General features: G+C 40.2%; 1 protein-coding gene across 1 annotated transcript in view; it reads left to right on the top strand.

Annotated features, from left to right (window-relative positions):
- LOC109637034 (transmembrane protein 132D) overlaps positions 1-27,761 on the top strand; it is a 200,081-nt gene that overhangs the window by 140,418 nt on the left and 31,902 nt on the right. Inside the window, exons 5-6 of the mRNA XM_020099141.2 lie at positions 5,923-6,118; positions 25,324-25,467. Of these exons, the coding sequence (XP_019954700.1) occupies positions 5,923-6,118; positions 25,324-25,467 (340 nt within the window). The remainder of the gene's footprint in view (positions 1-5,922; positions 6,119-25,323; positions 25,468-27,761) is intronic.

The following is a 27,761-nucleotide window of genomic DNA, read 5'->3' on the forward strand; positions in this document are numbered from 1 at the left end:
GAGGAGGCGGAACCTGTCTGAGAACATTAAAAAGTTTTGGAGAACAGTGGAATTGTCAGTAACACCATCAACCATCCTCCTCATATTTATTTCAAATGTCATTTATACTGATGTATATTTTAATATTTAAATTCTGTTATTAAAGCTGTGACAGAAAGATGGACTAGTCCTTGACTATGTATCTACTTCTATAGCAACAGCGTTGTTGTCATGGAAACTGTTGTTGATGTTGCGGACAGGTGATGTTGGCGTTGTTGAGATGGCAAATCTTCAAAAGTTTCTAACTCGTGGATGCACTGTAGAAAATTGAGATCACCAAAGTCAGTAGGATTCATCTTCCGGGGACCATGAATGTTGTTTCATCAAATAAAGAAATCCAATTGTTGCTGGGATATTTGATTCTGGATAAATGAGACGGATAAACTTTGTGTTCCTGAGTAACCAGGCCAGAATGAGGAGAGCTGAAGAGTTGATCTCAGCTGACCCCGTCTGGAAACTAAATCCTTTAATTGATGGCTAAATAGATAAACAGAGAGAGCGAGAGAAAATGTATCCACCTTCCTTGATAATCAGCTCGGAGACGCCACAAGGGCCAAAGCAGTTACACACGAGTGAAAGAAGTGAGTCCAGCCAGCGCCTCTCAAGACGCTCGCTGCTGCCAGAAGTATATCTTTTTATCTTGGTTTATAGGCTAAGCCAGGCCGGCCTCCCAAGGCAGAGAAACATTCTCTATCAGAAAGATGTGTATCTGTCTACGGTGCTGTGTATTATGATTTCTGTATCGTTGTCTGGCTTCACAGGTGACTCAGGAATAACAGTCAGCCTTCAGATGTTCTGACCCTTTGAAACATTCAAAGACTTGTTTTGTAAATGGATTGTTTTAATTCCTGTTTTGCAGTGAAACAACTTTTCTTCTTCTTGACGCTTTTACTTTTGCCTCAGATCAGATCAAACCTAGAATAACTTCATCACATTTTCTTCTGAAGTGCACATGTGCAGGAAACAGAAGTGCAACATAATGAAGACAATTATTTTATTGTATTATTATAAAGAGGATATGCTGATAATTTATTTAATGGATAGTGAACATGTCAATAAAGAATTCACAGTGATTGTAATAGATTCTATTATTACATCTGTAAACCAAGTAATGTTTTCATCTGAACAAACTACCACAAAACTTGGTGGAAGGATTTGGTTCAGGTCAGAAAATAATCCATAACAATTTTTTTGCAGATCTGAGCACAGATCAAGGAATATCTTTTCACATTCTTTAACACTGCGAGACGGAGAGACTTTAAATGTTCATGGGATTTATATTTTATATTTATGAGGGTGTGCAAATTATGCAGATCCAGAATCTGGGTGTAGTGAAATAAAATGTGGTTTCATAAGGGGACTGTTGAGCCTTGGTGGAGGCATTTTATTTTAAATTATCTATGTTTAGGAACACTCAGTCAAGTGCTTTTGTTAACAGCACCAACTGTCTGGTGTATCTGCATTGATCTGTGGCCTTCACCATCACAGCCACATCCCGGTGACTCCGCAGCCTTTTTTTAATGCCTCTTCAACAAAGTCATGCGTTGTCCAAACTGCATAACATCCTTCCTTAGACAGAGGGTCGGAAAACCAGGAGATGTTAACGCACTCAGACCAGAACTCACATCACCTTCTCAATAAAGAGTATAACAGCTGAAGATCAGCTTTGCCTCAAGAGAAACATGTTAAGAAAGTGTGAACTGATGCAGCAGTTTTGTGTGGTGGGTTTTGACTGTTGAAAGAACAATGTTCAGATCTTTGTGTGTGTGTTTGTGTGTGTTTGTGTGTGTGTGCGTGTATGCACCAGAGGACAGTGTAATATTGTTTTGGTGCCTTGTGGTTGGGACGGAGCTAACACCTGAGTGAACCTGTCACTGCAGACACATTGCTTTTTCAGCTCCAGTGATTACACTGCACCCAAACACACTCTCAACATTTTTTTGGGTGGTTCTTTGTGGGTGCGTGCGTGCATGCGTGTGTGTGTGTGTGTGTGTGTAGGTATGTGTGAAACACAGAGGGAAGTGTGTTGCAGGTGCATTGTCTGTGTGCATGTGTCTGCGAGTGTGAGAGTCAGGAACAGAGTGTGAGAGCAACAGAGCATTGCTTCTTCGTGTGTATGTGTCTGAATCTCGGATGTATTCAAATTCCTCCCTGGAAAATATGAAATGGTGTTACTGATACAATGTCCTTCGAGGTAAAACATCACTTTGTGTTGATGGGTACGGACACACACACACACACACACACACACACATACACACACACACACACACACACATAAGTCATGGTGAACTAAAATCTATTTAGACATAATAGATGTAATGCTACGTTCATGTCATTTGATTACCAATAATTATCAGTTTCAGAGGTTTAAATAGCATCACATCAACATCCAAGGTTTTCTATAAATGATGCATGGAAATACTGTTTACTTAAATCACAAATACATGTGGATGGGTAGATGGATAGATAGAAAGAAAGAGTGATGGATGGATGGATGGATAAAAAGAAGGATAGAGGGTTGACTATATTAATCTCGGGGGGAGGGGAAATGTATTCTTCATAGCTGCAGTTACAGAGATGCAAAAATACAGAGCAATAAAATCCACAGTTAAATAATTAAACCAAGGTTAAGTATAAAATGATAAAGTCTAATAGAAAATGTGTTTTTAATTTTAAAAGTAGTGTGTTCGTCTCATGCACAGGGGGCAAAGTGCAGTTTACATGTTCATGGTTCTGAGAAATGATTCACTGAGTTCAGCTCTGGTGGAGGTGAATTAATTATAGGTAATTATTTCAGCAGGAACGACCTCCTCAACGGTTTTCACTGATCCAATCAGATTTCCACACAATCTCCTTCAGCCAATTGTGTTGTTGCTGTTGACTCTCTTCTCCTCCTGCTTGCTGTCAGCTGTCATTTCATCGTGACCCTCCTCCACCCCAATCACCTCCAGTGTTCATATCCAAAGCCACAGCAGAGTCCATCCATCATCACATTCAGACCTTCAGCACCACAGACACCACGAGTGTCTAGAACCCAGGGGGTTTCCTCTTCTTCATCCCGTCTGCAACATCACAGAAGACTCTCATCTATATCACATCATCATCTCCTCTGTTGTGCCTGGCGATAAAATAAACTATCAGTTAAAGTCTCTCCTAAGTGAAACACCCACAGCTTGATTACACTTTATAATGGTTATGTTGCTGGTGGTGGTAACCATAGACTCTTTATAAAGATGGATGACATGAGAGGCTGGCTGCAGTGTAGGCTATCAACCCTGTCTCCTCCATGTTACTGGACTGGACATGAACTAATGTTCTAGTCAAACTACATTTAATCAATTTGTCTTAAAGATGGTTTCTGTCAGTTTAGATACAGGTCTTCACACAGATTTCAGTTTAAATGTTCATTGTTGTCGTACGTTTGGTTTTTATTTATTATCTGATGCTATAAGTCGACCTCAGTGCATGATGGCAGTGATCGTGGGTTGAGGCGGCATCAGCGATCACACGTTTGGTAAATCCATTGAGTTTGAGTCCAGTCTGAGCTGTGTTTAATTTCAGGATCTGGTTGAGTTCACTTGGTCTTTTTTAAAATCCTATTAAGTTATTGGACTCCACTCTCTCTGCAGATCTCCACTCTCTGTGCCAATAGAGCACAGCGGCTAGTCACCGCTCACTAATGGACAGTAATGCATGAAATAAAGCAAAGACTTGCAAAAGCTGAGCCACTGGGAGGACGATGCGTTTTAGGAGCATAATGACCTTCTATGACGGCAGCGCTCTGAAATATGAGAGTGTGAATGGTCAAGTACAGCTGTAAAAAAGGTTGTGGGTTTATCTGGCACCGATTATAAAAAGCTTGGCATGGACTTAAATAACAAGCTGATGTTTTGTGAGATGATATAGTATCACTGACTGGTAGTTTGGTAAAAGACAGAAACAGAGAGAGGCAGACGGGAAAAAAGAGAAAGTATGATGGAGGGAACTGGAGGAGGTCAAGGGGAGCTGACATCCATCAGTTCTCTGTCCTTAATCTATCCGAGCAACGCAGTGCTCAGCCCATTTCTCCCTTGACACAGTCACTCACACACAGAGACACGGCAGATATCACAGACCCTGAGCAATTGGCTTTGTCGTGACCTTTAACCCCATAAACCGGCGTCTGTGCGTTTGCCTGCACGTCTGTAAAACCGAGCCGTAAAACTCGAAAATCAATTTACAGCTGCTTGTGTTCTTCTTCTTTCTTTCTAGCTCATGTTCCACCAGCCGCTGTGTGTGTGTGTGTGTGTGTGTGTCTCCACTTCTGAAGATGTCTTTGAATAACGTAATGGAGTGAGGACAATTTGAGAAAGTGAGGACATTTTTGTTGGCCCTCACTTTTTGAAAGGCCGGTCAGATGGTGAAGACTTTTATATTTTTTGGGTGGATGTATTTGAAAAATCTTGCTCGCCTTCAAACAACGCTTGCTTTGAAAAAAGTCAACATCAATGATCTTTCAAGTGTGTGTGTGTGTGTGTGTGTGTGTGTGTGTGTGTGTGTGTGTGTGTGTGTGTGTGTGTGTGTGTGTGTGTGTGTGATATAAGGGGAGAGGTTTTTATTAATGGATTCAGACTTTTTTCAGATGCTAAACTGTCAAACTTATTTTCAGAGTTCCTTTATCGATGCAGTGAAACAGTCGTCTATGTTGAATGTTTATCTCTAAATTCTCACCCAGGAGATCTTTTGTGTTGCAGTCACTGTGAATTGTGAGTGTGTGTAGTTTATTGTTATCTGTTGTCACATTTCAGATACTCAGATGTTTTTATCTGAGACGTGCTGTGTCTCTTTTTTGCAACATGTCCCTTTAATTACTTTTAACACTTGTATTCCTCTAAGTGGAAATTTAAGTTTTAATTATGTTTAAATTCTGAATCTGATCACAATCTTGACTTTTGGGGTTTGACGTCCAGTTCCAGTAGCATCTCTAACGATAACTCTGCTGTCTCAAGTGTAGGAAAAGAAAATGTAAAGAATTTCCCGTGGTGATAAATGATAGAACGGGATGTGATTCACAGATGGAATCAGGAGGCCTGACAGGCAGAGAGGCAAAGCAGGTAATGACAGTCTGCAAAGTTGTGAGGGCGCAATGTGCAGCAGGAATCTAAAATGTCAAAATGACAGACAACGTCCTGTATGTAGGGATCAGAATATGAGAATAGAGGCAGAACTAAAAAAATATATATTTTCAAGTTATAGTTGTTTTCAGGATAGAAAGTTTGACTGAATGTGAAAGTGGTTTCTAGAGATCTTTTATATCTATCTCTATATATATATATATACACACACATATACATATTGTTTCTATGATTTTGTATTTCCTTGCAACCTCTTCAAACAACTCATAGTCACTGGCAAGTTATTGCGTCCTTAGGACTCACCCAGAAAAGATGGAAGAAGTCCAGTGACATTACTCATAATGCTAAGCTAAGCAATCTGTATCTTTTTATTACTAGAAAATAGAGACTTGAGCATCTTGCCTGTGCCAATGTCCAAAATGTGCAATATAAACATAAATAACATGATATTATACTCACATAAAATCCAATGGGGAGAAGGAGAGAGACAGAAACTCAAAAAGCAGCATAATGCTGAGTAGATTTTTTATATTGTCTTAAAATAAGTAATTTTTGGTCTGGATTAAAATCTATTTGCAAGTCTTAAAATGTGACAAGTATATTGTACTTTTACTTTTTTTACAAAATAACTAATATATGTTGTTCCTCCTTGCCCTGGAGGTCAGCAAACGTTTTTCTTGTTCTTATTTTCTATAATTACCACATTGTGTTACAATATTAGTTGTTGACAGGCAGCCTTATAAATCACGTGCATCTGTTTTTGCAGATTGGAAAGTCCATCATACGAGGTGATGCAGCTGGACTTTGAGGTGGACAACGTGATCAACCTGGTGCCGACACAGACTCTACACTGGAACGTCGAGTACCCAGCTGGCACACAGACGACTTCCAGGCAAACGGAGAAAGTGTCACACCTCTACATCAGCAACGGTGACATACAGGGCATCGTACCGCTGGCTGAGGTAAGTGATGACTTGATAGATGAGCTCAGATATCTGCCAGCGGAGATGCTGACATACTGAAATGTGCACTGCTGGGTATCAGCAAACATTCCTTATCCTGGAAGTGACTCCATTTCTCCCCTCCATTTCCCTCCTCACTCTAACCTTCTTGCTGACACACCCAGCCCTCCCCCTTCCTTCAGGGTGATCAGAGCTGTAAAGGTCAGCTTGTTTGCCCCCCCCGTTGCTACAGGCCTCCTGGTCACACACACACACACAGCAGGTTTCATAACAAGCAGCCTCGCAAATATGTTCTCACAGCCACGCAGGTACAGAACATATAAATATGCATGCAAACCCAAAGTCCCTTAAATCTCATGCAAATGCCAATGCACTCGTTCTCATTTTCTACTGCAGCCGTCCACTAACATTCACACACACCTTCATGCTCAAACTTGTCCCCTGTGTATTTGTGGCGCTGACAGGTGTCATTCCTGGTGAGACTCAAACACATTTCCCCTAAAGGTCTTAAAAGGCTGTTTTCCATGGAGAACCAAATCATGCATTTATCCCTCCGTCCAGTGACTGAGTGTAGAAGCACTAACACCTCAGTACAAAATGTTTAGTGCACAACAGAAGGAATTCAAATCTGAAATGTAGGGTTTTTGCATACCTTGAATAGAAAAGGGCCAAGTGATCAAATAACCAACGTCAGAGGAGCGATTCATCTCCAAAGTATGGTATATACTATCCAAACACTAGTACTTATATTTATATAAATAATAATTATTAATAATCTAGCAGATTGGGCTGATGCTACATCAAAACATCAACATGTATTGTTCTGAAATGATGAAACACACTTTCTTTGGTTATTAATGTTTTTCTTTCCTTGCCTCTTCTGCTATAAGAGCAAGAAAATCACTTCAAATACAAACTTTTAAACTGGAAAAAAACCAACGTATGTAGTTATTAGACTATTTTGCGTCCTTGTCATCCAGATTCCCCTTATTCGACAAAGTTCAGGAAGTTGAATTTAGAGCTTTCTGATTGAAAAACAGAACAAACCATAACAATTATGAGCAGGTCTTCATGAGGCTGTAAAGTCCACCATTAAATTGTACATTCACAAAGCAGAGCTGAAACATCCCTAAACAGAGCAACCTGCAGGCTACAAAGTGAGGAGGAGGAGGAGGAGGAGGACGCGGCTTTTCAAAATGCTCCCTGTTCCATTACCACTGGGGTAGAGCCAGTGATAGCCCTCCTTCAAACAGCAAAGCCCTAGTGAGAAAACTCAATTTTATTCAGGGCTTCTGAATCCTCCGTCTCTTCCACACTGGAAAGAGCAGCCATGATTTCAAACAGCACTGCTGTGGGGATTTTGCTTTTTATCAAGGGGGGCAGCGCGAACGGAGCTGTGGAACGAGTGATGCTAACATCTCCTTCCTCTGCATTCTTCACAACGATACAACTATTTAAAGGGAATTTTCAGTTATTTGCTCTTTGATATTTGTTTTCTGTAGGTAAATGAGTTTTGTGTGAGGCTTGAGTATTGGATGATTTCTTTTGTATTTAATTTAGCTGCTGTTCTAAACCAACTAAACTAAAATTAGATCTCCAAGTGAAGGGTACGTTTTCTCTCCTGTGTGTTTCTTTGTTGGTTGGTTTGTGAGCAAGATTACGCAGAATCTATTGGACGGATTTCCACAAAACTTGGTGGAAATGTGAGGTATGGCTCAGGGAAGAATATGTTATACTTGCTGTTACATTTCTCTAGAGATAATTCATGATGAAAACAATCTGCAATGTTTAGGGTTTGCCATATTTATGAGTGTGTGAAAATAGATCCAAATTAATGTGGATGTAGTGAATTTAAATATGGTTTCACAAGGCGAGCGTTGGGCCTGGTTGGAGGTATGTTCTCCACTGAGTGAAATAAAAATAAAGTTTTAACGTGTTGCAAGAACCTTGAAAGTAATTTCTTATAAAGTTGAACGCCACAAGGCAATTTTTTTCTTTCATAACACATTATTTAAAGGTGACTACATTTATTCAGCTACTTTTAAAGCCATGCACACACAGAAACACACACACATATGTGCATATGTCTTTATATTCACACAGCAAAACACCCAGCCGCACTTTGTCTGGCTGTATCTCTTTTTTTTCTGCCTCCTCTTTGGGTAAAAGCATCCAAAAATGGCTGCTATTACAAGCTATTTGGGCTTCCTGATTTGTTTACCAGAACTACTGACCAGGTGTCGCTGACAGAGGTTTCTGTGATAAGTCGTTGAGATGAAAGCTCCGGCTCCTCAGGCTTTTTTTATGTGAGAATAACGGGAAAGGAGTGAAATTATGAGCGAGCATCTTCAAAGAGAGCTGGATGTGAAAGCTTTCACAAAGTCCTGCTCCTTCTTGAGCAATTTCTCAATTGGCGACTGGAACAAAAGTGCAACATCACAAGTGCATCCATGTTACACAAATGCAAAGAACTTCGCAGCTTCTACATATTCAAACGGCCTAAAAAACTAAGCAGCATTAGGAGCATTCGGCTCTGAAACGTAATTCCTCTGTCTGGTCTGTTTGAGTGATTTTAGCTCCGTCTCAGCCCATCATCCACCATCTCCCAAATCAAACGTCAGCTTATCAACTGCACTGATGTGGCAGTGCAATAGGTCTTCTCTCTATTTTACGAGGCAAAAATGAAAACCAGGACACTGCCTGTCATTACCAAGCCCTCTCTGACATTTTCCTCCTAATTCCACACATCCATTAAGGTGCTGGTCTCTTGGCTGAACGGGAAAGAAAGAGGCCCTCTTCAGGAAACGAGGGATTATTAGGAGTAATTTGTCTCATGTGGGGGCTGAAAAATTGGTTTAATCTTTTGGAGAGGAGAGGGGGAAGAGTAGAGGAGAGGAAGAAGGGGGAGTACGAGAGGTGGAATGGAGGGAGTAGGAGAGGGGTGGTTGAGTGCTGTAAGTTTTCATGTGCATTGTCCTAACTTAGATGAAGTCAGTCACACTATTATGATGTTAACACATCTTGAACGTTGAAGGGATTTGGTTTTAATAAGTCGTGATTTAGGTCTAGAGCGAATCTTTATGTTCAGTCTGTGGTTGAAAGTGTCTGAGCTTCAGCACCAGGGACAGCGACACATTGTGTTCTCAGCTGTAGCATCAGAATCTTTCCTCATCAGAATGTGTTTGTGTGAATGTTGTGAATGTTGTTAATGTTGTTTATGTTGTGAATGTTTGGAAATAAAAAACCTCCTGTGGACATTTCTGTGTATGAATCTTAGACTGGTTTACAGGGAGACGCATCTCTGGCCCATAACTGAAGAGAAAACACGTGGAGGCAAATGAAAAGAGAAAGAGGGACAGAACCACTGGTTTTATTAGCCTGGGGGGGAAACAGGGGGAAAAAAGGCAGGTCAGAAATGGACCTGCTATACTTTCCCTCCTCTGAGATATTTTAGCAGCTGAAAAACTGGATCAGTAATAATGTTGTTTTAAATTCCATTCAAGCGCCATTACACACCTCTGAAACAAGGCTGTTCAGAGCGAAGAAGAGAGAAAAGAGAGCGACATACGCAGACATATCATTTCTGCTTTTGTATTGAATCAGCTCCATTAAAGTACATTAAATTATATGTTTAAAGACAAGAAGATGGAGAGAGAAGATTCTTGACACCTTATATTGTAATTGAATATATTATTATGAATATATATTGAATTATATTGAACCTGTTACCATTTAAATTCACGTTTGCCCTTTTTTTGTATAGTCTCATCTTCTCTTGTGGAAAATTGGAGGTGAGGAAGACAAAAGAAAATAACTTATTTTCTTCCTTTTCAACGTATTCTTGTCTCTACTGTTTTAAAATTGAATTGATTTTTTGGGGCTTATTTATTTTTATCAGTCTGGCGTCCTGTTTTGTTTTTGCCCATCTTGACTCTTTCACATCATCTGTCACCCATTTTAGAGTCCTCCCCCTCCCTCCCTGTACATTTTCCTCTCTTCTTCTTCCTCTTCTTGTCTCTACCCCCCCCCCCCCCCCCCCCCCTCACCCCGCCCCCTCTTTCCTCTCACTTTCACCTCTCTGAGGCTTTGCTCTATAATTAATTCTTAATTGGAACACTTGTTTATCTTTGTTGCTTGAAGATGCCTGTGAATTTCTCCTCTCGATGTGTGTGTGTGTGTGTGTGTGTGTGTTATGTGTGAGTCTGCCTCCTCTGATTGGTTTTCTGTTAAAGGAAGTCAGTGTGTAGGAGGAGGAAACTAAATAGTTAATAATCTCTTGAGGAACACACACAGTTTTGAAGCTCAATTATAGATTTACCATTTTCACGGTCTGGGTGTTTATTAAAAATTCCCTTTTCTTCCTCTACCATTTTCTTTCTTTTAATCTTTATGTCTTGATCTTAATTTCTGAATGCCCCTATTATGTGTGAGCTTGTGCACATGTATGTGCACTTGTCTAAATACCTAAGCTTGTTAATTTACTGATATAAAGCAGGACACTGTGGAATGAATCCGACGAACGCTCTCCCCAGGTTGTCTCAGTTTGACTGTGAGCAGCATTTGTCTTTTAAAGGAAATTAGTGAACAGCCGGATCAGACACAATGTTAAAATCAATAACTCGCGTATAAAGTTATCAGATTTTATTAGACGTCTTCGAAAGCTTTCATAATATTCATTAAGGGGACACACACGGAGGAAATTTCCCCTGTGAGCTCTTTTCTGTAATGACTCCTTGACATATTTTAACCACTTAAACCCTGTTACTCTGGTAATTAACCAGTCTCGTCTTCTACTCACCACTGTTTACATCTTTCCAGTTTGCAGAAAAACCAGCAAGTTTTCATCCTTGCTTTTTCTCACCCGTGCCCCTACTTCTCTTCATTTTTAGTATTTGCTTGTTACCAGCCTTCGAATGCCCAATTAATCAACACACATGACACTTCCCCAGTTGTGTGTGTGTCTGTGTGTGTGTGTGCGTGCATGAGTGTGTATGTATTTGGGTCACTGAGAGCTTGCGTGTCCTGGGCTCCGTGTTCATTTCCATACCAAGCGGCTGTGGTTTGCCCAATCAGTCAACAGGAATAGGGAGAAATAGGGAGATGGGCGGGGGGGGGGGGGTATTTAAAGCAAGAAAAATAAGTTTAGAAGTAAGTTAGAAGATGACAAAAGCTATAAGGCTGGAGGAGGGCACCATGCTTTCTAAGTAAATGTAAAAAAAAAAGCGGATTCATGCAAAGTCAATGAGACAAGCGAGATAAAGGCACATTTGCTCTGGGCGCAGCGTCTTGAGAGGAATAAGCTTTGGCTGCTCTTAAAACTTTTAAGTCGTACAAGACATTTGCCAGATATAATACAAATGCCAGTCAGCTTCAAGCGTCCTCCTTGTCAATCACTGTATATTTAACATTGCAAAAAAAAAATGTCCGCTGCTTTGTAGCTGTAACAATAACATACGTAAAAAAAATAGCTGTGAAAAGTACAAATTCCACGGCTCACAGAACTTTGTGAAGAAAACACTGGTGGTGGCAGTAAAAATGCAATTTCTGTCTTCTTTGTTATGATAAGTTCCTGTATCAGCACACAACTTATGTTTATTTTGTACATGAGGCAGGAATTCAAATTTTTCCAAAAGTGGGATAGAAGAAAACTAGATGCTGCAGTATGTAAGCAGTTGTTCCAACATTCTCTGTCTGACTTTACACAATGAAAACTTAATCTCCTGTGCTGTCTCTGTCTTGTCGAGTTAAAAACACAAACATGTTCTGTGAATCAAAGTAGATTATTGGGTTCTTCAGGTTCCAAAAGGTCAACCAGCAAAAACAAAGTGTTTTCATTTCATTTCATTACCCTCCAAAATGTTATCAGTCTAAAAACAGTGAGGGATAACTATTCCTGTGCCACAGACTGGTTAATATATGCAGGTTTTTAATCCAAACAAACAAAAACACTGAGTTCATTTTGAGGGAGAAAACTAAAAACAGTGGAATCACCCACTTTAGTTCCTGGTTTGAATGCCAACTTACATGAAACTGAAACAGATGACGTCTTCTGCATGAAAATAAAAGAACCACCAGAGCTTGAGGAGAGAAAAACTTAGACAAAATGAGAAGTGGAGGGAGACTAAATACTCATCTTTTGACAAGATTTACTGATTTGACTTTTGCTTCTTTTTTCTTTGTTGAACTGAATCACAAAGTGAGACAGCCTCCTTCATGCTCAGTTACATTTAATCCCACCCGGGAGCTGCTTAGTCCAACCACAGTGTCCTCGTGGGCCACGAAAGCAGCTGTGGTGCAGCTGGAGACTGAGTGCTGTTCTCAAGTGTACGTGAAGAGCTAAAGGGGAGCAGGGAGTCGTGCCACCAGGGTAATAGCTCAGAGTTAAGACTAGCAACTGCTTATGGTCCCTGCGTTTTACAGCATTTGGGTCAACAGCCATCTCACAAATTAATGAAATGATAAAAAACTGGAAGTAGAATGGCACAGTAGAGCACAAACCTCGAGCCAAGGCCCAACAGTCCCCATATGAAACCATATTTAAATGCACTAGATCCAGAGTTTTATTTGGATCTGGACCAAATTGCACACTCTCTTAGAAGTCAGTCCCATAAATAAGCTATCAAACTATCAAAAAACACCTCATCTCACAAAGAAAGTGAAAATTCTGGATCTAACCTTTCATCCAGATTCTTTGCCAATTTCCAAACCTTTCACCAGGTTTTGTTAAAATCTGTTCGGTAGTTTTTGTGAAATTCTCCTGACAAACAAACGTAAGGAGGTGAAAACATAAACCTCCTTTTCAGAGGTAATAAATAAGAAGGTGAGGTCGATGAGAAACTAAAACAAACTCAAAACAGAGCAGGAGATGGATAGAACTAGTAAACAGGAAATGTCACTCTAAACAAATCGAAGCTGAAAACCTGCTTAATGTGAAATCTGCCTTGTTACAAATGAAAGACGTGGGACAGAAAACAGACAGACGGAAGAACAATTTCACTAGTTTAAAATAGGCAGGATGGGGGGAAGGGTAAGAAGAAAGGGGAAAGGGAGGGTGTTAAATTGATAGACTTAGGCAGGAAAGAGAATAGATAGAAAAGAGAGGGAGGGGTCTGACTAATTGATAGAGGCGAGAAGGGGAAGTCAAAAGGAGAGACAGATGTAAAAATAAAGAGAGGGGGAGCACGAGAAGGAGGAAATTAGACAAGCTGAGATGGTACAAATGGGCACAGAAGGGAAAGAGAGAGAACGAGAGAGAAAGAGAGAGAGAGAGAGGAGGCTGGTGAAGGTGCAGGGCATGTAATAGTCCCCTGGACGTCCTGGGCTGCACATAGGAGGAGAGAGAGGAGGAGAGAGAGGAGGAGAGAGAGGAGTCGAGAGAGGAGTCGAGAGCAGGGCAGTTCTAATGCAATTAGGGGTCTTGAAATTGAAAGTACAATTCTCCCTGTGATCTTAGCGAGTGGTGTGTGTGTGTGTGTGTGTGTGTGTGTGTGTGTGTGTGTGTGTGTGTGTGTGTGTGTGTGTGTGTGTGTGTGTGTGTGTGTGTGTGTGTGTGGATGGGCTGTTAGCTTTCATATCTACCAAAGTCTTCATCCCTCCTCCCTCGTGTTTTATCTCTTCATTTCTCCCTCTCTCAGTTTGACTGTTCAAAATGACTCTCTGCTTTTACTGTCCCCTCCCTCCATTCAATTTCTTGTTTCTTTTTTTCTCTCCTCCCTCTCGTCCCTCGCTCGCTCCTTCCTCTACGGCTCCATTCATCCATTTCTGCTCCTCTCTCCTCTCTATCTCTTAGCTTTTTTAATGCTTTTCTTTAATTTGTGAAAAGAAAAACAAAATGTCAGCTACTTTTTACATTTACCTTTTGTAATTCAGACATATAGCATACCTTTTTTTCTGTTTTGAGAATATGTTTATAGAATTAAACATTTTATTTTTAGATCAATAAACACTGAAGAAGTGTAATGAATACATTTGGATCCCATTGGAAATAAATATTTTCATCATATGATAACTATTACAATTTTGTTGAGATTCTGTTAACACCACTTTATGAAATTGTATTTCGATACAATACGATACTTAAAAACAAATATAATATTATAATAAAACTTTAATTAAACATTGGTTAAGGGTGTCCACAAAACACAACCAAGCATCTGATATTAATGTTCTCATTATGTCAAGTTAGTTCTCTGTCAAAAACTTCACAACTACACGTGTTTATACACAAACAAATAGAATTATATATATTCACCCAGCACATCATTACACCTGTACACCTGCTTACTCTTACGGTTTTCCAATGAGCCAATCATGTGACAGTGGAGCAATTAAAAAGATCACAGGTCAAGAGCTGCAGTTAATCAAACATTAGACTGGGTGAAAAATGTGATCTCAGTGGTTCTGAATGTGGCACGTGGGATATTTACCAGACTGGCTGGTTCGAGTATTTCTGAAACTGTGATATATATATGTGATAATATTTCACTTAACTAAATGAGCTGATAAGTCTGATAACATCTCAGCTGAGTTGAGCAGGAAGTCTTCTCACAGCAGAGGAGCATGTTGGATTCCACTCAGAAATCTGAGGCTGTATTAGACAGAGACTCAACAACACTGAACAGCTGAAGACTGGAAAAATGTCGCCTTATCTGATGAATCTCGGTTTCTGCCGAAGCTGCTATGTCAACAGACCAGGCTGCTGCTGTATTAATGGAGGGAAGTGCTTCTTGGCACACTGGGCCCAATAATACTAATCAGACACAGTTTAAAAGCTATGAAGGAGTACTGTTGTTGACCATCTATATCCATTTATGGCCAAAATATACCATCCTGATAATGCAGCATGTCACAACCTCTGTGCTCTCTCCAGTCACCTGATCTGAGTCCAACAGATCCAACAGACCTTTGGGATTTGGTATAACTGTGAGCATGGATGTGTAGCAGATGAATCAGCAGCGATTATGTGATTTAGTCATGTGAACATGGACCAGAATGTTTCCAGTATCGTCTGGAATCAATGCCACAAACAACAATCAGGCTGATTTGTGAGAAAAGTTTGGCCCAATCCAGCATTGCTTTGGTGTTCCTCATAAACCGTTCACCGAGTGTACATACACACAAAGACTTAATATTATTCCACCTTTATTTTCCTTGATAATTGGTGTTAGAGGAAAGGCTCAAACAATGCCAGTCTCTCTGGCTAATTACTTGCTCTAATTAGCATTGTGCATAATTACCACTGGCGACCTGGAACACAGTCCCCAAGAACACTTATCCATTTGGCCCGGTTACCACTTGTGTCCACAGGTGTGTTTGTGCGCACAAATGCCTTTTTGCGTGTGTGTTTGTCAGTAGATTCAACCTTTGATTATCGTGCTGGCAGCGGGACAGGAAGGAAGTAGGTTAGCCGTGTGATAATTGCCCCAGCAACAGGGTGATTGACTCCCAGATACCCCCACAGGCTCATTAGCATCTCGTTAACAGCAGCAATTAGTATCATGACAGACAGGCAGGTGGGACGGCGAGGGAGAGCACGACATTGGCCGTAGAGGTGAAGAGGTTTAGAATACATTAAAGCCACTAAAGAGAGTGAGAGACACAGAGAGGCTGTGAAAACTGAGAACATGTGTTGTGAAGTGTCGCTTAACCTGACTGACAGGTGGGATTTGATCTCCAGTTTATCTAACAGCATCAGAGATGTCCCCTCTTTTCCTGGATATCTGCTTTGGCACAACTTGACAGAAAAATGTTTCTAAAAAATACCAGTAAAGCAAAATTTTTAAACTTTGCACTAAAATTCTGTCAAATTCAAGATGACAAAATGTATTTAAGAAGCAGTAAATGTTGTAATTAGTCAGTTAAGTTGGAGTGTGGGGCTTTCTCTATTTGTTTGCTTACATTTTCGCTTAATGTTTCCTATAGATGACAGTTAATGTCCAGATTAAAATGAGATGAAATGCAAAAGAGGAGATGGTGCATTTTATTTTGAATACAACTGTGCATGTAGGCAATGTGACAGGAAGTAGGTCAGATGTGTCTGTATATTGTTAACAGTCTGCTGCTCACTCTGTAAGTTAAATTTTAAAATACATACATGTTTCAAGTAATACTTTAGTATTTATGTGTTATCCCTTGATAGGCTGCATTTAAAATCCTACTTAAAATATTTAAAGTACATCTCATCCTTCATGTAAAACTTCTAAACGTTATTATCTGTCTGAAGAAGTGCTCAATCAAAGTCATATGGGGATTAGCAAACTCAAAATCTTGAAATCAAATTAAGTGTACATAAATAAACCATAAACTAGAGCACTTGAACTTTCATCTGTGTAATAAAAGATCAGAAAAATGTATTTAACAGGTACTTGGCCTTATTTTTGGTTCGTGTCCCATCCACTAACATGGAGCTAGCTTTTTTTTTTAAAGACGTCAGTGTATCAGCATTTTCAACTGAGTCAGTGTGAGGAAAGTAAAATGAGCATAAAGGCTCTTTTTGAGTAATATCCTGCTCCGACCTGATGGAATCCCAATCTCATAGTGTTGACCGCCCACCAGCTGCATGTTTATTACATTGAACTCATCAATTTGTTTCAAAATGTTTCATCACAGTGTGTGTGGTTGAATTAGTCACACAAGGATCAAGTGTAGCTTCAAAAACGCCTTCCCATCCTCGTCTCATCAGATCTGTACTCCTACACATATTACACAGCCCATTGTTCTACAATTATGCCTAGTGGAATATTTGTTTAAACACAAAACAATTGTTAGGGAAGCTGTTGTCTGATGGTATTTGCAGTGTTACCTTAAGAGAACCATGGAAGCTGGAATGGAAGTCAAACGTCTTCAGGGGTGTAGGTTGCAGGCAGGTACCGCGTACATTAAACGCCAGAACCAAGTGGCTGGTCCAGTGCACAGGACCATGTTCCCAGAGTATGGGCTGGAAGTCCCAAGGTTGAAATGGCTGACACCTCTAAAGGTGGATGAGAATGGCCGAGCTAAGATCCTGTGGTACGTCCAAAACCAGACATAAACTAGAGATGACTTACCCACCGAATACTGAATACTGACAGCTGTGATCCCGAGCGAGGGCAACATCAAGAATTAACATGAGAATCTTGAAACATACCAAAGATCTAAAAGAGATGGTGGAGAACATGTGGAAAGTGAAGGCAGCAGTGTAACCCTCAAACTGGGAGAGATACTCCAGCAGATTCCAGGTGCAACATGTGAGATACATATTTGCAGACTGATATTTGTCCTGTTTGTTGGCAAAGATACATTCCTATATATTGTGTACATTTAAACTGCTCACAATAAGGTGTGATTGTAGGATGAAAGCAGATCAAAGCTCCATTAATTTCTTTCCCAAGAAAATGTGGGAACAGAAAATGGTGGATACGTTGCATTAATAATCTTTAAAATCCAGGGACAGCAGCATGGCTTATAAAAGTCTTAAAATAACTCTGAGTGAAAGAGTGGGAATTTGGCACACGCTCGGTTAGTAATGATTAGTCTGAAGTCTTATAGATCACAAGAAACATTTCAGCGTTTGGCCGCAGCCTGAAGTAATTACTCTGTCTAACAAATAGATTTGATACTATAACACACACAAACACACACACACGCACACACACACACACACGCACACACACTTATATACTCACTAGTATAAAAAATGGCATAGACACACACACCCCCACACACAACTGTGTTGCAGCCAAATAAATGAGCCGACACTCCTCGGGCCTAATAGTCTGGCTGTAATTAACATTGTCATAGTGATAATAGCCATTTATCCCTGACATATCACACACACACACACACACACACACACAGTCCAAACCTCTATCTTGTCTAGGCAGCTCGCCCAGCTGTCATCTCCCTCATCTGTCTCCCTCCCTCCCACCTCCTAGTCCTCCTCCTCGTCCTCCTCCTCCTCAGCATTCAGACCTCATGATCCTTCTTTTCCTGTTTTCACATTCCCCCTTTCCTCAGTCCTTCCCTTCTCCCTCCTCCTTTCTCCTCATATTTCTACATTTTTCTCTTCTCATGACTCTTTCTTTCATCTTCTTGCCTTTCAATATTCAAAACCCCCTTCATTGTTCTCACCATTTTGCCTTTCTCTCTCTGCAACCATCTCTTTAGTAAGTCCTTCCTTTGGCCAGTCACGCTACGACTTCCTGTCTCTTTGGCATGCTGCAGCCGAATAGAGTCAGCAGGACGAAGTGTTTGTTGTTTTCTTTCAGAGAAGCAGAGAATTGTTCTCATTTGTTGAGTCGAAAACAAGTTTTCATCCACCTCAGCAACAAAGACCGGTGCAGCTCTAGTAGACATGGCATGGAAGCAAAAGGAGATTCAACAGGCGGAGCAGGTTAAAAGGCTCCTCGCCAGTTGATCCCCGAGACGTCAGTTTGCAACAAGCAGCGCATTAATCAGGTGAACAAACAGAAGCAGCGGGACATCCACTGTGTCTTTGCCTGGTTCAGGCTGACGCAGCTTTTTTTCCCATCCAGTCATAGTTTCTATAGGAAATGCACTCGCTCCAATCTAAGCACCCATGGGTGTGTTGGCCTTGAAGGTTCAGTGTGTAAGCTTTAGGTGAAAGGGATCTATTGAGAAACTGAATATAAAATAATCCTAGTGATGATTTCGCCCCTGAATTTCTTCTAAATTGTATGAATTGTTATTTTCTTTAGCCCAGAAAAGGCCCTTTATATTTAAATACTTTATATTTACCTCGACCAACTAAACACCTTCTGAGTTTTTATGACAACGGAAGGCTACAACAGGTGCTCTTTCGTGTTTGGAAGAAGAGGTTGAAGTGAGGGGTGTTCAGCTGCAATATGCAACTTCACCACTAGATGTCACTAAATTCTATACACTGAACCTTTAATTACCGTGGAAAGCACCTGTGTTTTGGTCTTACAGAAGTTGATGGGTAAAATGTGCTGCATCAGACACACACTACACTTTGTTATGCTTCTACATAGACACTTTTTAAAGTCTCTTCACCTTGACATGTTAATTACAACACAAAGTGATACATGTATGCAGACACACTGTCTGTGTTCATAGACATCAGACTGATGTGATATTGACGATACTATAGTTTGCACATTAGAAAGGCAGCCTCTAATTATTTTAGTAAACAGTATTGACTTTCGTGGCACCGGGCAGCCGCTCTGCTGAATCTCAATATCAGTTCGAGTCGAGGTTCATTTACTTCAACACGATCCAAAACACAAACAAGCTGTTTCCAGGTCCTCAGTGCAAGACTCTGTCCAAGAACAGAGACGAATGAAAAACCACCAACGTGTGTAAAATCAAAGCTTATAAATGATTCTGAGCCACACGACAACAATCAGCGATCGTTGAAGTGAAGGCTGAAGCTTCAGTAAAGATTTCATTGTGGAACTTCTGGATTCAAGCAGTGGCCAAGGAGCAATTTGTCCTTTTTTTCTAAATTTTAATCACTCGCCTCTGGGATTTGTGCAAACTTAATTTCCTGTTGTCTGCACCAAAAATACTTGCCTTAGTGGAGAATGAAGAAAAATCCCACTGTAATGTGCATTTGCAATTTTCACAGTAGTAATCATTATTATTAGTATGATAATAACAATAATTATTGTTGTTGTTATTATTATTATACAACCGAATAATCGTTGGTTATGTAGGAGACCAGGGTTCACGGTAAATAGGTTTCTCTGTGTTTCCTGTTGGTCACATGCTATATGACTTTCTGTTTCTGAATTCTTTACATGGAATATATCTATTACAGAGGATAATTATTACACCGATTTTTTTACACACACACACACACACTATTCAATGATTACTGAGTTTACATCCTATCTCCTCCCATCAGTGGATTATTTTTTAGTCATACAGCTTTAGTAATTAGTGCTATTTAACGTCTGTGTTGAAATTGTAGAGTTGCTCTAAGTTTTCTGTCACAGCTCCAGAGTCTAGAAACTTTTAGTGAGAACAGAAAAGGCACATTTCATTGCAATCTTGTATGTTGTGTGGAGACTGTGAATAGCAATACCAATTATAATCAAATTATAATAATTGAATAAAAAATAACATCAGGCGACACAACACGAAGCAAAAAAAGGCGAACTTAGAAAACTGTAGGTATAATGAGTTGTTTGAAATTAATCAGTATTTTGATTAATTAACAGTCTGAGCCCCGAAGGTTTTTATTCCATCTCATGTCAGTGCACCTATTTTCCAGTTTGTGTATTGATTAGTTTTTGATTATGCATAAAATGATTTCACTTTAAAACATTTGGGATGTAAACTATTAAAACTCGGTGTGGGGTTGGTATAGTCAACACGGGCAGAGCATGAGGTTTAATCTAAAACTGTCCACGGAAACACACACACACAGATTTTACTCGCAGAGGAGGTGTGTATATATATATATATATATATATATATATATATATATATATATATATATATATATGCTTTCATGTGCTAAATAGGCTTTTTATGTGATCAGCTCTCTGTGTTTTTTATCATCTCTTGTTGAAACCTGACACTGAAGCATACTGGTTCTTTTCCCTTGAGTCTTAACCATTTCATTTGATATTTATATTATATCCACATGCTTCATGCATATCTTTGCACATACAGTACATGCAATCTACGTGTGCCGTTAAATTGTTCGGAATAACACTTTTACAAAGTACATAAGCTAACTTTATAACTGTGCGGCGAGATAACCAGACTTCAAACACCCTCAATTAGTGTGTTAGCTCAGCTGTAAAAATTGAATTAGAGCAGTTACATGCTGAACATTTGATTTGCAAACATTCACATCTTCACTGACTTTATTACTTAATTAATGTCATATATAATGCAATAAACACAGTGTAGGAACGCGTGGCCTGTAATTTTCTTTTCTGCTCCTTTCAGCTGCAGCCTCTTAGTACAGATGTGTAAATGCATGTTTCAGTGCCATCGTGATTTTTTGTCCTCCTCTCGATCTGCATGTCTCTGCTTATGTCAAAACACAAAGAAAGGTTCTTGTCCATAATGAATTTCCTGTTGTGTCATATCCTGTCAACCTCTTATCCTTTTTTTCTTTTCTTTTATATATTTCTGATTTGTTTTTTCTTTTAGTATTAACATGTTAGATTTATGATCTGTACTGCAGCCAGCCACTATGAAGTCATGCTTCAGCATTATTTTTTTTGGGGGGGGGCCGCCATGTTGTCCATCTTTATGTACAGTCTATGGTGGAGATGAACATTGCACATCTTTGTCAGCGGTAACACTGCCTAACAGGTGACACATGGGACTTCAGTGAGCACTTATACATAATCACACTGGAAAAAAGTTTGGATCAAACCCGCTGTCTGTTACTGGAGGGTATTCGTTACCCTTCTGATGACAAAAGACTCATTAAGAATTTTCCTAATTAGCTAAATGTTCAGTGTGTCGATAGCTGAGGTGGCTTTAATGTACGATATCCTCTGTTAGCTTGAGTTCAACAGTGTGTGTATGTGTTGTTGGCCACACACGAGTCAGTTGTCTACCTATGTTAGCTGGTGTGTGTGTGTGTGTGTGTGTGTGTGTGTGTGTGTGTGTGTGTGTGTGTGTGTGTGTGTCCTTGTGCATTTACCAGAAACACAGCTACAGATAAGATGACAGAACTCTCATTTTGACAGAAAAGAGATTCCTGGGTTTGCGTGTGTATGTGTCAGTGTACGAGAGAGAGAGAGAGAGAGAGAGAGAGAGAGAGAGAGAGAGAGAGAGAGAGAGAGAGAGAGAGACCAACATAGACTGAAAGAGAACTGCTTACATACTCTAATTGTAAGTCACAGTATGAATTGAATTTGTACAGAAGAGCAAAAAGCTCCAGTTTTTCACTGTGTCAACTCTTTCACAGAACTGGCTGTGTGCTTGACATTGCGTGATTGTGTATTTGTGTGCGCTTATGTGTGTGCACATGTTGTGTGTGTGTGTGTGTGTGTGTCTGTGTGTGTGTGGTCTCACTCTAGTTGCTTCACTTTAAATCCAACACCTCACACACCCAGTCTGGTCTCCATGACTTCAGAGGACATGACATTGTCTTACATTTATTTTCTGGGAACTCACTCTAACCTTAAAGACCCTTATATACGTCAACCTTTAACCCTTGTCCCCATATGGAAGACAAGTCCCCACAACATGAGTAATACCTGGAGCATTTACACACACACACACACACACACACTGTACACGCATGGCTAAACTTCACTGAGGAGAAAGGCTGTTCCCTTGACTTAATTTCTCTTCACAACACAAACGTATTTGTCAGTACATGCCAGATGCACACGTGCACACACACATTTATTCTTTCTGTCACTCTCTCTTTTCTTCTCACATCTCTTTTCTCTCTATCCACACACACACACACACACACACACACCACACACACACTTATGCACAGGTGTGTGCAGGAGCCTCCATGCACACGTCCATTCATACATTCTAACACACAAGACCTCAGCAAACACACACACACACACAGGATGGCAGCCACACTCCCTCTGAGCTTATCTCGGTGCAGTGTGGAGCAGCTTTTGAAGGCAGTAGGGAGCCAGTTGTTGACGAGCCACTTAATAATTCCCTTGGACAGGCATGAAATTCTCTCCTTTTTCTCTCTTGGTCTCTCTTTCTGTCTCCTTTGCTCTCGCTCTAATATTCCTTTTCCCGCTGTGTTTTCATCTGTTGTTTTTATTGACTTTCTCTCTTTCAGTAATTTTGCTGCATTTAATTTTTCTCTCTCCTCTCCTTTCTCTGTTTGTCAGTCTTCTCTTTTTTTTTTCTTTCCTCTCCTCTTTCCCGTGCAGCTCTCTGTGATCAATCTTGAAAGCTCAAGTTGTTAACATGAAGGTTAATAAGGCACTTGTAATTACATCCTTCCTGTTGAATAAAGAACAGCTGATAACGCAGTTTTTTCAGCAGTCAACCTGCATAGACTGTATATAAAGAAGTACGTTTGTCCTCTTTCTCCTGTGCATCGTAAAAAAATAAAAACAATTCTGTTTTTAATTTTGAAGAATCATTATCACCGAATAAATGTAGGATTTGGTTTGAAGACGTAGAGCGTAGATACATCGGAGTCTGATGTAGAAATGCACTGCAAATACAGAAGAAACACAGATTGTGATGTATAAGATATGTGATGCGCTAAATAAGTTTGGACTGATTTTTGTTTTTAGAGGAAGATGTCAGTTGTGCTTTAACTCACTCAGAAGACGTTTTCTCTTTTTTTTTTTTTTTTTTGCCTGTGGTAAAGATAGCGGAGATGTAAACATGATCGTATCTGTGGCATTTGGCTTCCAAGAGATTTGTGCCCCGGGGATTCACAAACACTCAATTTATCAGTACAGTATAGATACTGTATATAGGCTGCATACTAACGCAAACACAGAAAATACATCTCTTGCCTTTGTCATCCTTCTTTTCTTCCTCTTTGATTTCTTTATCCCTCCATCTGCTCTCCTCCCCTCAAGGTGGAGCGATAATCTTCTCGATAGGTTGTTATTTTTTCCTTCTCCACGTCTGTTTTCTTTGTGCCCTTCATCTCACCCTCTCTTTCTCTCCCTCCTATCATCTTTTTCTTTTCATCCTGTTTGCCCCCACTTCTCCTCCTCCTCTTCCTCACCTGTGTGTCACTTTCAATCTGCAGCTGCCTTCTCTTATGTTCCGTACATTTAACACGTCGGCACTATCTGCTTCTGATTTCAGGTCAGTTTGAGCAGAGAGTAAGAACGAGGGAAAACTATAGAGTAATGGATTATGAAAGTGTGTGTGTGTTTGTGTGTGTGTGTGTGTGAAAGAGAGGGAGAGAGAGAGATCTCATTATGTAAAGGTCACATTGCTGTGTGTGGCAGAGAAGGATACAGGGCATTCAGCAACTTGTCACCATTCACATGTGCTTAAACTCCAGTGTGTGTTCCAACGTGTGTGTGTGTGTGTGTTGTCTTGCATCTTTATACAGGTTTTTACATACGGTGCAAACAGTGTCTGTAAAAGTCAAAATGCATATTATGTGTACATGGCCGTGAGTTTTCATGTCAGCTGCACATTTTCTTGTGTTTGTTTGTCCTTGCTGACGTCCTGCATCATCTCCTTGTGTCTTTCGGTTACATCACATTTCTCAATTAAAACATTTGATTTTCATGTTGGAGGTTTTTGCAATGCATTTGCAGAGGCAAGATCATTTCAATTGATGTCTTTGGTTTGTGTTTATGATCCAACTCAATGTTGCATTCTCTACAAAACAAGTGACCCCCACTTTCCTGCAGAACATCAGGGAGTTGCCTTGCTCAGTCTTTCAATAAGACTTTTTCAAAGGGTTTGGTAACTTTTTTTGTTTCGTACAATACACAATGCAATATTCTAGTACAATGCTACACACCATGTGTGTAGAACCGCTACAGGACACTTCTGTGACACGTCTTCCATGATAGGTGTGTTTAGTGTAAACTGTTTTTATTCAACATGCACTCACTCTATGTTTCGTGCTGATGTGACAGGTGAATTTCCTCAATGGGGATCAATAGAGTTTCTTCTTGTCCTCTCATCTACTGCACATTTATTCCATATTTCTTCTCCACACACTCGGTTTACTCCATGTTCTGAATGTGTGTATGTGTGTGTGTGTGTTTGTTTGTGCTTCTTTTGTTGGAAGGATCTAATCAAATGTAATCATGCTGATTAAAATAATTGTGAGTTCTTTAATCACCTCTTTTTTCCTTCTCTCTCTTCCTTTAAAACTCCCCCTGGTCTCTGTATCTTGTTTTTTCCCCGTCTCTGATGTTCCTGCATCTTTCACAAACATCACTCATGTCTCTTCCTCTAATGAACAATAGAGATGCAAAGTAGCGAGGTCTAAATGTTATGTTGCTGTTACCTTACCTGCAAACAACCGAACTGTTTTCTGTGCTTCAAATGTTAAATGCAGAGGGGAGAGAAAATATATTACAAAATGGGAAAACAACATTTGAATCTGTTATTAAAAATATTTTAAAAACCTGTATCTTTTTTTTATCCTTCTCATTAACTACAGCTGTTTCCATGTTTAAAAAATCGGAATCGTGTCAGTGCCCAAGCAGAGTATTATTTAATTTAGTGCCAACATTACCAATTGAAAACAACAATGTTCTTTTCCTTTAAAAAACATCTTTGTATGTTTTGTCTCTTTTTAGGACACGGAGGTGGTGAACACAGCCATTCTTACAGGTCGGCGCATCGCCATGCCCATCAAACTGGTTACCGTGGAAACCGACGGGCAGGTGAGGGAGGTGGATGATTCGGTCACCTGCAGCTCGACGGACGTGGACGTGCTCAAGGTTCGTGTTAAGAAGACACACAGGGAGAAACATCAACACATTAAAAGTTAATGAAGAATATACCACAATTTCACACAGACTTAAACTAGACTGTTGGCAGTTGGAAGTCGGTTTTCTGCTCCAGTAGCTACTTTACACTGTCACATTTAACATGATGTTATTGCTCCGCATTGCAGCCTGCAGTGCATTCTGGTTAAAAAACATTGTAACTGTGGTTGACAAACCTGTTTTTTATACTTTGTGTTTGAACATGTGGCAAATTAAAATGTGAGCTTAGGCAATTCACAAAAAAAGATTTGAGCCAAGGTCTGCCAGGTATGTGGATGAAAAAATCATTTTTCAAGAGCTTGAGAGAAACAGGGAGCGTAACACAACGACACGAGGAGGCAGACTGCAGGTTATTTACACAGCAAGAAATCCATCATGAATCATCATTGTAATTTAAAAGATTTGTATTGTTCTCTAATTCACTTGGTGCAACAGAGTGTACTATAATAACACACTTATCACAGTGGGCAGGCTGTTTTAATCTCACTGTCTGATTCGCTCACATATGAAAATTATAATTTGTAAGGAATGTATTCGGACATAAATGTATGTCACAATAGTCAGTTTTAACGTATATGTTTGGAGATCACAACATCCCAGAGATATGTTGAAACACTTTTTGTTGAAATGAAACCAAGGTTAAAGGTGCTTTTTGCACAAAACTCTGATTTCTGAACCTTAACATTTCTGACTTTTAACTTAAGCCCAAGACGGTCAGAGGTCAGGGTCAGCTCGGGCAGCAGGACGGGTGTTCACTTTAGTTTGAACCCAGTGGAAGGACAAGCTCAAGTGCTGAACCTCTCTGCCCCATAAAATAAACCACAAAACTACTGTACTAATTATTAATAAAGCAGAAACACCTTCAAAAACAATACTGTTACAGGAACAAGCAGGGGACCGAAGATTGATTCCTGGTGTGCTATGTTCCCTGTGCCCTGAGGGCCGAAAATGAAACGCACCCTTGCTGTGACAGTTTCAATATGAAGCCAATTTCCTGCAACAAGCCAACAGGAGTGGTGCTGTTTAAGTACAATCAATAACAACACAGTGAAAATGGAAGGAACTAATTCAGATAGATGTAACGTTAGTGTGCTGTGTGTGCGCTTTGTGCGTGAGTGCATGTATGGAAAGTGAAGAAAGAGCTGTTGGCGAGGATTGCTGGCTTGTGTGCATGTATCTGTTTGTGTTGGGGCCTTTACATCTTACAAAGTAAAGTCAAGCATCTTTGGTTTAAGTGCTAACTTTTTAGTCAAGTTGAAATATGTTCAGCTCATCAGCATTTTGGCTCCAACTCCTACCACATAAATCAAACCCTGTTCTTTAAATGCCTCTAAAATCCACTACATGGTCAATGCTCCTTAAAGAACAGCTGCAATCAGTGGCTGAAATAATGCAGGTACTTGTTTTCTTCCATGTAAATTACAAAATCCGGGTGCATCCATCAGTCCAAGAACTATCTATACTGTTTATCTTATACGGGTCGGGGCTGTGATTGGTCCGCTTGGTCCGACAGACTCTCCGCCATTTTTGAATTAAGTTGTTGGAACGGGCGGGGATGACGTCTTTTTTTTCTTCATTCGTTCATTGCATTGTTCGTTGCTCTTCAACATCTTTCAGCCTCAACTCCAACATGATCCACTTGTGATTGTTCTGAAGTAAACAAGCCAGAGAAGTCGTAAATAGGCAGACCAAAAAGTTTGTTGAGAATTCTCTCACGTCTTGCTTGAACTATTGCCAACTCTGCCCACCTCCCCAGGAATGTGTCTGTTTCATCGGTATCCAGAGGCTTTCAGAAGAGGCTCACAAATGAATGCAGAATATGGAGGCAGGTGTGAAACTCTTCATCAGATAGTTGTGAGGATGCCCTCTGTCCGACTGCAGCACTCTGGGCTGATGCTGTTTGGTAGATTCTCTGTTAGAGGTGTATTTCCCACAGCATTCCCGTCAGTCGACAGAAGGATGTTGCCCTCCAGCAGCTCTTGAAAGGTCTCTGGTTTCGACTCCACATAAAGCAACACCGTGATGAACCAGTCGTCCTGTAGCAATAGACCTTTCTTACTCCAAAAAAGAAATATGCTTTGAACAAAGGCATGAATCAAATGATGTGTTTCTCTGCCACGAAGCGTCAGACAGAAAAGAAAAATCAACTGATTGAGATGAAGTTAAGGACGGCTCATTGTTTCTATGGTTTTACACAACACACTGCTGTAGATGGATAAGCTGTTTAGCAACCTTGAGCCCTTCTT

The sequence above is a fragment of the Paralichthys olivaceus genome, chromosome 4, assembly GCF_024713975.1.
Source record: "Paralichthys olivaceus isolate ysfri-2021 chromosome 4, ASM2471397v2, whole genome shotgun sequence".
Taxonomy (NCBI): domain Eukaryota; kingdom Metazoa; phylum Chordata; class Actinopteri; order Pleuronectiformes; family Paralichthyidae; genus Paralichthys; species Paralichthys olivaceus.